This window comes from Scomber japonicus, chromosome 7 (assembly GCF_027409825.1).
Source record: "Scomber japonicus isolate fScoJap1 chromosome 7, fScoJap1.pri, whole genome shotgun sequence".
Lineage (NCBI taxonomy): Eukaryota > Metazoa > Chordata > Actinopteri > Scombriformes > Scombridae > Scomber > Scomber japonicus.
Window position 1 is genome coordinate 35,678,206 of NC_070584.1, and position 11,316 is coordinate 35,689,521.

The 11,316-nt window shown below is 45.6% G+C and overlaps 1 protein-coding gene across 1 annotated transcript in view; it reads left to right on the forward strand.

The window, feature by feature from the left end:
- wdr18 (WD repeat domain 18) overlaps nt 1–10,693 on the forward strand; it is a 57,028-nt gene extending 46,335 nt beyond the window's left edge. The window contains exons 8-10 of the mRNA XM_053322700.1: nt 9,117–9,280; nt 10,352–10,420; nt 10,520–10,693. Of these exons, the coding sequence (XP_053178675.1) occupies nt 9,117–9,280; nt 10,352–10,420; nt 10,520–10,648 (362 nt within the window). The 3' untranslated portion in view covers nt 10,649–10,693. The remainder of the gene's footprint in view (nt 1–9,116; nt 9,281–10,351; nt 10,421–10,519) is intronic.
- Nucleotides 10,694–11,316: the final 623 nt, after the last annotated feature.

An 11,316-nucleotide genomic window follows, 5' to 3' on the forward strand; every position in this document is an offset into this window, starting at 1 on the left:
TCTTCCCTCCCTCCTTTTCCTCCCTTCCTTCCTTCCTTCCTCCCTTCCTTCCTTCCTTCCTCCCTTCCTTGACTCGAGGACAACAGCAGGGTTAATATTGTCCTGTTCTCCTCTTATATTAACATCTTTACCCTGATTGGTCACAGCAGCGTGATGTCAGGTTTCTCTAAGGGCGTATTCACACCAGGAAAGTCCTTTGCTCCGCTTATTTAGTCCGGACCAAAATACAATGTTTCTGTTTTGGTTTGGTGCGGTTCCTGTTCACATTGCGCTTTTCGCAAGTGGACCAGAATTTGTCAACAAACCCACATGTGTGCAAAGATCGCTCAATCATTGGACAAAAAGCTCTGGGGTCGGGGGAAAGCTCTGGGGTCGGGGTAAAGCGGTAAGGGAAAAAAGGGGGGAAAGCGCCGGTTAAAGTAAACAATCATGGACGTCCAGCAGCGCGCTGCACTCGTTGTGCTGATGTTAATTTGTGTCATTCAGTTGCAAACGTTTCAGGCGCATTTGGAACAACACCAGCTTCTGGTGCAACGTCAGTTCTAATCAAGTTTGGAGTTGCTAAGGCGCTAATCAAACAATTATTTCCCATAATGCGGTCGGCTACGAGAGCCTGTTGCGTCCAAAAAGGCATGTGATTATTTATAACTGGGTCGGACCGAGCGCAGTCGCATTCACATATCAAGCGAACCGATGGTTCCGTTCGATAGTTTGTGTTCACACCAGCCCAAAAGGTCCGCACCAGCGATTTTTTTGGTTTGGTCCGACCCGCCCTAAAAGTTGATTCTAGTTTGACTCTCTGGCTGTGCTATTGCCCCCCCCCTTTTTTCTTCCTTCCTTCCTTCCTTCCTTCCTTCCTTCCCGCTTTACATTTGTCCTTCCTCTCTCCCTCCCTCCATTCTTTTCCTTCCTTCCTTTTGTCCTCCCTCCCTCCATTCTTTTCCTTCCCCCCCCCCCCCCCCCCCCCCCTCCCTCCCTCCCTTTTTAATGGTCCGGCCCACATTAGATCAAACTGTTTGTGGCCCCTGAATAAAGATGAGTTTGACCCTTTTGGTTTAAACCCATATTAAACAGCTGATCATCACTTTCCAACGTGATTATATCAGGATCAATAAATATGAATTCAACTCAAAGCTCCTCACAGCTCCTTCCTCCCTCCCTTCCTCCTCCCTTCCTGCTGCTCCGAGTCCATCTGAGAACATGTAATGAGATCAGGAGTCTGGCTGCTGCTGCCTTGCTCAGAGGAGGAAATCAATGCAGCGTTTCTATGAGCTGATGTTTGTGGAAGTGAATAAAACATGGAGCTGCAGAGACTTCCTTCCTTCCTTCTTTTCCTTCCATTTGTCCTTCCTCCCTCCCTCCCTTCCTTCTCCTTCTCTTTCCCTTCCCACCTTCCATTTGTCCTTCCTTCCTTCCTTCCCTCCATCCCTCCCTTTCCTTCCTTTTGTCCTTCCTTTCCTTCCTTTTGTTCTTCCTCCCTCCCTTTCCTTCTTTTCCTTCCTTTTGTTCTTCCTCCCTCCCTTCCTTCTTTTCCTTCCTTTTGTCCTTCCTCCCTCCTCCTCTTTCCTTCCCACCTTCCATTTGTCCTTCCTCCCTCCTCCTCTTTCCTTCCCACCTTCCATTTGTCCTTCCTCTCTTTCTGCCTTCTTTCTTTTCCTTCCTTCCTCCCTCCCTCCCTCCTCCCTCCTCCCTTCCTTCTTTTCCTCACAGCTCCTTCCTGCTGCTCCGAGTCCATCTGAGAACATGTAATGAGATCAGGAGTCTGACTGCTGCTGCCTTGCTCAGAGGAGGAAATCAATGCAGCGTTTCTATGAGCTGATGTTTGTGGAAGTGAATAAAACATGGAGCTGCAGAGACTTCCTTCCTTCCTTCTTTTCCTTCCTTTTGTCCTTCCTCCCTCCCTCCCTTCCTTCTCCTTCTCTTTCCCTTCCCACCTTCCATTTGTCCTTCCTTCCTTCCTCCCTCCATCCCTCCCTTTCCTTCTTTTCCTTCCTTTTGTCCTTCCTCCCTCCCTTCCTTCTTTTCCTTCCTTTTGTTCTTCCTCCCTCCCTTCCTTCTTTTCCTTCCTTTTGTTCTTCCTCCCTCCCTTCCTTCTTTTCCTTCCTTTTGTCCTTCCTCCCTCCTCCTCTTTCCTTCCCACCTTCCATTTGTCCTTCCTCCCTCCTCCTCTTTCCTTCCCACCTTCCATTTGTCCTTCCTCCCTCCTCCTCTTTCCTTCCCACCTTCCATTTGTCCTTCCTCCCTCCTCCTCTTTCCTTCCCACCTTCCATTTGTCCTTCCTCCCTCCTCCTCTTTCCTTCCCACCTTCCATTTGTCCTTCCTCCCTCCTCCCTTCCTTCTTTTCCTCACAGCTCCTTCCTGCTGCTCTGAGTCCATCTGAGAACATGTAATGAGATCAGGAGTCTGACTGCTGCCTTGCTCAGAGGAGGAAATCGATGCAGCGTTTCTATGAGCTGATGTTTGTAGAAGTGAATAAAACATGGAGCTGCAGAGACTCAGAGGACTCAAGAGAGGAAAACTAAATAAAATGACCTCACAGAGACAAAGAGATTTAAAAACTGCACTGCGCTACATCTCAGAAAATAACATGTCTGCAGTCGAGTTTTTATCCTGAAGAAGGAAGGAAGGAAGGAAGGAAGGAAAGGAGGAAGGGAAGGAAGGAGGGAGGAAGGAAGGGGGAAGGAAGGAAGGAGGGAGAAAGGAACGAAAGGAGGGAAAGAAGGAAGGGAGAAAAAAGGAAGGAAGAAAAGGAGGGAGAAAGGAAGGGAGGAAGGAAGGAAAGGAGGGAGGGAGGGAAGAAGGAAGGAATGGACGGAGGAAGGAAGGTAAGAAAATAAAATGTCTGCAGTCGAGTTTTTATCCTGAAGAGGGAGGGAAGGAAGGAAAGGATGGAGGAAGGAACGAAAGGAGGGAAAGAAGGAAGGGAGGAAAAAGGAAGGAAGGAGGAAAAGAAGGAAGGGAGGAAAAAGGAAGGAAGGAAGGAAGGGATGGAGGGAGGAAGGAAGGTAAGAAAATAAAATCATCACAAGGACAAAATTAAAGTCGTCTCCTTCAGACTGAAACTCGTGTTCAGAGATTCAATGAATGAGGAGAGGAGGACAGACGAGGAGAGGAGACGAGGAGAGGAGACGAGGAGGACAGTTACAGATAAATAAGAATTAGGAAACAGCAGAAAGACTTTAGATTTAATATGTTGGAGCTTCTTTTTATTTAGCTGCTGGTTGTAGCTGAAGGTCTTTGTCTCATAATGAATGTTTCCTTCTTCACTGGAGGTCTGCGGCTCACTTCAGACCAAATGAGGCGGTGCAGCGAAAATTCATTTAAATGGGGGCAGTGTGTTGTTTAGGCTGCAGGGGTGTGGGGGGGGGGGCAGCAGGGGGGGAGGGGGGGCAGCGGGGGGGACAATAGCACACAGCCAGGAAGTCAAACTAGAATCAACTTTTAGAGAAACCTGACATCACGATAAGAGGAGTAGAGTACAATATTAACCCTCCTGTTGTCCTCGAGTCAAGGAAGGAAGGAGGGAAGGGAGGAAAAGGGGGGAGGGAAGGAAGGGAGGAAAAAGGGGAGAAGGAAGGAAGGAAGGAAGAAAGAAAGAAGGAAGAATAAAAGTGAGGAGGGAAGAAAGAAAAGAAAGGAAAAAAAGACAGGAAGGAAGGGAAGAAGGAAGGAAGGAAAAGGAGGGAGGGAAGAAGGAAGGAAAGGAGGGAGGAAGGAAACAAGGAAGAGGAAAAAGGAAGGAAGGGAGGAAGGAAAGGAGGGAAAATTCATTTAAATGGGGGCAGTGTGTTGTTTAGGCTGCAGGGGTGTAGAGGTTGGGGGGGCAGAAGGGGGGGGGAACAATAGCACACAGAAGGGAAAGAGAAGGAGAAGGAAGGAAAGAATAAAAGTGAGGAGGGAAAAAAGAAAGGAAAAGTTGGAAAAGACAGGAAGGAAAGATGAAAGGGAGAAAGGAATGAAGGAAGAAAGATGGAAGGGTGGGAGGTAGGCATGGGCCGGGATGAGATTCTGACGGTATGATAACCTCAGGTAAAAATATCACGGTTTCACGATTTCACGATTACGGCTCTAAAATGTGATATTTTGAAATGTCTGTATTTAAAAACAAAAAAAAAAGATTTTTTTTCATTGAACAGTCTTTTATTTTTAGTAAATATGTATTTAAAATAAATAATAATTATAATTATTTCTTATTGAATGAAAAAATAAGTGCAGTCCTTTAACTGAGGCTAACCCTGTCACGACATTAATTAATTATTTTTAGTGAAAAAACACAAAATGCAAATAAATGCAATCACTGAACCTGTGGCTCAAGATCAGAACATAAATAATAGAAAAAAGTAAAAACACATCTAAGATAAATATAAATAAATAAATGCAGCAGGAGCTTAAAACTGAATCTCAACAGTTTTTGGAGACTTGCTCACGATCATATAGGATGTATTTCCTCCTCGCGCTGCTACTGTCCAACCCCTCCCGTACTCCTCGCGCTGCTACTGTCCGGGACCTTCTTCCTCCGAGCCGCAGCCGTCTGTGTTTTTACGGTAGCCGAAGTATAAATACAGCCGACTTGGTCCTTTTAGACGGGGGGGGGGAGTTCGGGGGGCTCGCCTCCTTCAGCCATCATACAGCCTGCAGAGCTACCTGCTTGTATCAGCAACCAGAGTACGGGAGGGGTTGTCTTTACGCTGCAGCTGCACGCGACCTGAGGGACCTCCACTCTCTCTCTGACCAGACGTCACATTAAAAAAAAAAACGCTCATACCGCAGGAACGGTGTGACGGAACATTTTAGTGGTTTTGAAATTGTGACTTTTTCATACCATGGTATACCTTGAAACCGGTAACCGGCCCATGCCTAGTGGGAGGAAGGACAGATGGAAGGAAGGAAGGAAAAAAAGACAGGAAGGAGAGTGGGTTGAATTGGACCCCTGGGCGGGCCAGTTCTGGCCCACGGGCCGCATGTTTGATACCCCTGGTTTAAACGGTTTAATGGCGCCGCTTCCTGGAACTGGTCCCCAGCAGGAAGTTCAGGGTTAAACAGGAAGGGTTAGGGTTTAACAGGAAGTTCAGGGTTAAACAGGAAGTTGAGGGTTAAACAGGAAGGGTTAGGGTTTAACAGGAAGTTCAGGGTTTAACAGGAAGTTCAGGGTTAAACAGGAAGTTCAGGGTTAAACAGGAAGGGTTAGGGTTTAACAGGAAGTTCAGGGTTAAATAGGAAGGGTTAGGGTTAAACAGGAAGGGTTAGGGTTAAACAGGAAGTTCAGGGTTAAATAGGAAGGGTTAGGGTTAAATAGGAAGGGTTAGGGTTAAACAGGAAGGGTTAGGGTTAAACAGGAAGGGTTAGGGTTAAACAGGAAGCGTTAGGGTTAAACAGGAAGGGTTAGGGTTAAATAGGAAGGGTTAGGGTTTAACAGGAAGTTCAGGGTTAAACAGGAAGGGTTAGGGTTAAACAGGAAGGGTTAGGGTTTAACAGGAAGTTCAGGGTTAAACAGGAAGGGTTAGGGTTAAACAGGAAGTCCAGGGTTAAACAGGAAGTTCAGGGTTAAACAGGAAGTTCAGGGTTAAACAGGAAGTTTGAGAGCAGAATAAAACATGATGAGCAGAATGATGGGAACACCTGAGCATGGTTGAGGCTGTGGTTTGTCTCCAGCATGTTGATGAGCTTGGAGCTTCCTGTTGTCATCGTCTGTCAGCGGCGTCGGTCCCTCATTCATTACTGCAGACACCGGCCCGGGTCCCCGGTGGGTCCCCGGTGGTTCGCCTCCACGCAGCCTTTAAATTGATCCTCGAGGTAATCTGAGGGAAATTAATTTGAACCATCCCCTGACAGGAAGTGGTGACAGCGGGCCGAGGCTCGGTGACGTTGAGCCAGTCTGAGCCTCAGTGTTTGATCAGAGGATGAAGGGTGTCGCAGTAAATCAGCTCCCTCACGTTGGTTCCTCTGTGATTTGGAGCTTTTGTTGGTGGCGGCGGCTCGGAGGCTGATTGGAGGCAGAGACGAGTCCGCTCTGTCCTGATGAATCCAATCAGAGAGGAAGAATGAAAAGAGAGTTCAGACTGAAGAGATCTGAGCTTCACTCTCTGTTCTTCTGTTTGCCTTTTATTGATCGGCTGAATGAAGGAAGGAATGAAGGAAGGAAGGAAGAATGGCTTTATTGTCATTGGGCCGGATCATTAAAAAGATGGAGGAAAAGGAGGGAAGGAAATAAGAAGGGAAGGAAGGAAAGACAGGCAAAAGGAAGGAGGGAAGAAAGGTAGGAAAGAGAGATAGTGAAGGACAGACAGACCAGGAAGGAAGGGAGACAGGAAGAAAGGAAGAAAGGGCAGATGGAAGGAAGGAAGGACAGAAGGGAGAATGGAAGAAAGGAAGGAAGGACGGAAGGAAGGAAGGAAAAGAGCACTGGATGGCAAGTGGGCCGGATCGCAACCCTTGGCGGGCCGTATCTGGGCCACGGGCCGCATGTTTGACTCCTCTGATGTACACAATAAGTAAATGAAGTAAACCGATAAAACAGAAGTGAGCAGTAGTGTGTGTGTGTGTGTGTTTGTTACTGTGTGTGTGTGTGTGTGTGTGTGTTTGTTACTGTGTGTGTGTGTGTGTGTGTGTGTGTGTGTGTGTGTGTGTGTGTGTGTGTGTGTGTGGTCTATAACATTAATAATGAAGTGAGTCTCGTCTTGGTCTCTGAAGCTGAACTCAGGAAGCTGCTGTAGAGTTTTCTGGTTTGCTGTCAGCGCTCGGCTTCTCCTTCTTCTTCTTCTCCTTCTTCTTCTTCTTCTTCTTCTTCTTCTTCTTCATTTCTCAGTAAAACATGTAAATTATTTCTCTGGTGACAACTTAAGAGGTTTTTTTTCGAAGCTGAGCCCCAAAACATTCAATTAGTAGGTCTGCTGGTTGATGCGCAGCGAGCGGCGGCAGCAGAAGAAGAAGAAGAAGAAGAAGAAGAGTTGAGCTGATGGGAGCCGTCGGTGATGATCCTCTTATCACTGAAGAAGAAACATTAATGAACGCTCAGCAGCCACTGACGAGCCGGACGTCTCGGTTACCATGGTTACAGGCAAAGAAGATGATCCCCCCCCATATCTTCCTCCTCTTCCTCCTCATCCTCAGGTTCTGTGGAGAACCTCAAAGAACCCGACAGAATGAGCTCAGTGATGTTCTCTGATCTCTGTTAGCCTGTTAGCTCGATGCTAACGTTACGGTTATTTCACAGCGTTGTGAGTTTAGTTTGAATTGATGATTGAACGCAGCCTAAAGGTCCACACCAAGAACTACAGTTTGATGCATATAAACATGAATTTTCACTCAGGCAGACCAGCTTGTTCAGATCTCCGTGCTAACACTACATCCGCGCTAAAATACTGTAACGAACTGGGCATGTCACTGTTTTGTGTTTTATAAATTTGAGAGTTTAAACCAGATTCTGTTCTGTTCAGTTAAAGTGCTGGTTTTTCTGAGTGTCTGTGAACGCATCTTGAGAGTGAGCCTTGCAGCTAGCGTGTCGGTGTGTTTGCTGTTGTTAGCCTCGGCAGCACGTGTGTGGCTAGCTAGTGAGCTACTGATGCTAGGTTAGTTGTTGTTAGCCTCGGCAGCACGTGTGTGGCTACTGGCTAGTGAGCTACTGATGCTAGGTTTTTGTTGGCGTTGGCTACGGCCCACAGTAGGCTGTTTAACAGGCAAGATAATGACCCACCACTAGTTTATAGTAAAGCAGCTTTGCTCTCTCAGCAGATTCAGAGGTGATTTCTTTAGAGAGGTGTGTCTCTGGAGCTTTGTTCTCTGTTATAATAATAATATAATAATCATGATAAATGACAAACATAGTAAATCTTCTTGGTTTCATATTATTTAGCTTTTATTGAGCTTTGCACTTTTCTTTTTATTTCTCAGAACAACAAACAGCAGTAAGAGTTAAATCTAGTTTCATGAGCTGCAGACACATCTGGACCCTGAGAGACAGTTCATCACATCGTTCTCTTTATAGTTATAGTTATCTTTCTCAAGCTGTTGAGATGTTACTGATGATAAATTAATAAATCAGCTTCTTATAACAGAATGAATGTTTATGTTGAATATGACATAATGAGCTGCAGCCTCTTAATATGATAATATAATTTATATGATGGTATGTATGATGTAATGAGCTCCTGCATGTTGTATATTTAATATTTAATATTTTGTGTTGTATTATATATTATACAACATTACATATATTATATTATATAGGCTCATCTGTGCTGTAAATAATCAGCTGTTAATATTATGTTATGTGTCTGTCCTGTATGTATGTTATATGTTACATGTAGTGTGTTGGAAGTGTATATTATATAGTATATGTAGTATGGGTTTTATATAGTTTATATATCTTCTGTAGGATGAGAGTGTTCTCTGCTCTCTGTATCTTGTATGTTATATATTATATGTGATATGTAGTATAGGTTTTATATATCTTATCTCTCATATATAGTATGAGTAGTCTGAGAGTGTTGGTCTCTCTCCTCTCTGCCCTCTGGGCTGTTGTATGTATATTATATGTTATATATAATATAGTATGAGAGTGTTGGTCTCTCTCTGCTCTCTGTATCTTGTATATTATATATTATATGTAGTATGTTGGATATATATATAATATTTTATGAGTAGTCTGAGAGTCTCTCTGCTCTCTGCTCTCTGTGTCTTGTATGTACATATAATATATTATATGTAGTATGGGTTTCATATATCTTATATAGTATGAGTAGTATGGATGTGTGTGTATATATAATATCTTATGAGTAGTCTGAGAGTCTCTCTGCTCTCTGCTCTCTGGATGTTTCGGGTTATTCGAGGTTAGAAATTGAAGTTGTGATTCTCTTTGATCTTCTCGCTGCCTTCAGGCCGAAGCTCAGCTCGTCCTCGCCGCTGATGTCACAGGTCAGCTGACGGCTGATTGGCCGGTCGATGTACGGCTGCAGGCGGTCACGTGATCTCTGCTGGTTCTCTCACGTTCTCACGTTCTCCCGTCTGAGAACCTGCAGAACGTTTCTCATTAGAACCAGATGACTGTAATCAGCTGAGATGTTCTGTCTCCATGGTAACCACAGCCCTCTGACATCACTTCCTGTCTGTGTGTGCAGGTCCGGTGACCAACGCCGTCATCATGGCGGCTCCGGCTAACATGTTCCTGCCCGACAGCCGACCGGCCGTCCCTCTGCCGCGCTTCAGCCGACACCTGCACGCCTCCGAGGGCGACGCCGGCCAATCAGGAGAGGTCTGCGTCCGCCTGGGACTCTACACACAGGTGAGTCAGCTGACCGGGACACGCCCACTTCCTGTTCAACACCTGGATAAAAAAATAAAAGCTCCTCCTCTGTTTTTTGTTCCTGTTTTGTTTTCGGAGGCGTGGGCCCAAAATTTGCTTCCTTCCTTCTTTCCTTCCTTCCTTCCGTCCTTCCTTTCCTTCCTCCCTGCCTTCTTTCTTCCCTTCCTCTTTTCCTTTCTCCCTCCCTCGTTCCTTATTTCCGCCGTCCTTCCTTCCTTTCCTTCCTTCCATCTGTCCTTCTTCCCTCCCTCCTTCTCTCCTCCCTTCCTTCTTTCCTTCCTCCCTCCCTCCTTCTCTCCTCCCTTCCTTCTTTCCTTCCTCCGTCCTTCCTTCCTTCCTTTCCTTACTTCCATCTGTTCTTCCTCCCTCCCTCCTTCTCTCCTCCCTTCCTCCATCCCCCTTTCTTCTTCCTTCCTTCCTTCCTTCTTTCTTCCCTTCCTCCCTCCCTCCTTCTCTTTCTTTCCTCCCCCCTACCTTCCTTCCTTCCTTCCTCCGTCCTTCCTTCCTTCCTTTCCTTACTTCCATCTGTTCTTCCTCCCTCCCTCCTTCTCTCCTCCCTTCCTCCATCCCCCTTTCTTCTTCCTTCCTTCCTTCCTTCTTTCTTCCCTTCCTCCCTCCCTCCTTCTCTTTCTTTCCTCCCCCCTACCTTCCTTCCTTCCTTCCTCCGTCCTTCCTTCCTTCCTTTCCTTACTTCCATCTGTTCTTCCTCCCTCCCTCCTTCTCTCCTCCCTTCCTTCTTTCCTTCCTCCATCCCCCTTTCTTCTTCCTTCCTTCCTTCTTTCCTCATTCCTTCCTTCCTTCCATCCTTCCTTCCTTCCTTCCTTCCTCCCTTCCTTTCAATGAGTGTCCTATAAAGGGTTAATTCAACCAACTTTTCATGCTTTTATTTTGAAGTCTCAATAACAAAAAAATAAAAGCTCCTCCTCCGTTTTTGGTTCCTGTCAACGCCGGTTTCATCCTTTCAAACTAAAAGAATGGGGGTTTTTTTGTTCATGCTTTTATTTTGAAGTCTCAGACTGTTGATCTCTCTTCCTGTTCATGTGTTTTTAGGAGGAAGACGAAACGTACCTGCAGAAATCTGACAGGCTGAACTCTCTGATGAACGCTGTGACGGACAAGGTGAGAGGGGGCGGGGCTTGTGCACCAACAGGAACAGGAAGTAGAATCTGATTGGCTGTGTTTTATTGGTTATTGATCGATTGGTTTTTTTGTCCTCAGTCGGTTTTCGGCGACGGTGAGAACACGAAGGTCCGAGTCGCCGAGCTGGAAGAAGAAGTTCAAACTCTGAAGAAAGTCAACAAAGATCTTTACGACTTCTCCAGTCAGCTGTTAACAAAACCCACATAGACACACACACACACACACACACACACACACACACACACACACACACACACATATACACACTCTGTGATATTTGTGTTTTACAAATAAAAGTTGTTTTTGTAGAACTTCCTGTCTGATGATTTAAAGTAGAAAAACAGCTTTAAAGGACGAGTGTGTGTGTGTGTGTGTGTGTGTGTGTAATGATTCCTCCTGTTCATACTGAGCATCAGATCCTTCATCATGTTTACAGGAAGTGATGGAGGACTAAATGGAGGACACAGTCCTGTCGAGGGACAGGAAGGAAGGAAGGAAGGAAGGAAAGGAGTAAGGAGGGAGAGAGGAAACTAAGAAGGAAGGAAGGAAAGGAGAGAAGGAAAGTAGTAAGGAAGGAGGAAGGAATTAAGGAGAAAAAGGAGGGAGGGAGGGAAAGGAGGAAGGAAAGAAGGAAAGAAGGATGGAAGGAGGAGGGAGCAAAGAAAGAATTAAGGAAAGAGGAAGGAAGGAAAGAAGGAACAGTCAAAAGAGAGACGGGGTTAGGGTTAACACAGATTTAATGAACTGTGAACTTTTCCTTTAAGTGAATCTTTCACTAACATGAAGTCAAACAGCTGCAGGATTCAGCAGCTCAGACTCATAAATATATTAATATATAAATATAACTTCATTTATTTAACCCTCCTGTTGTCCTC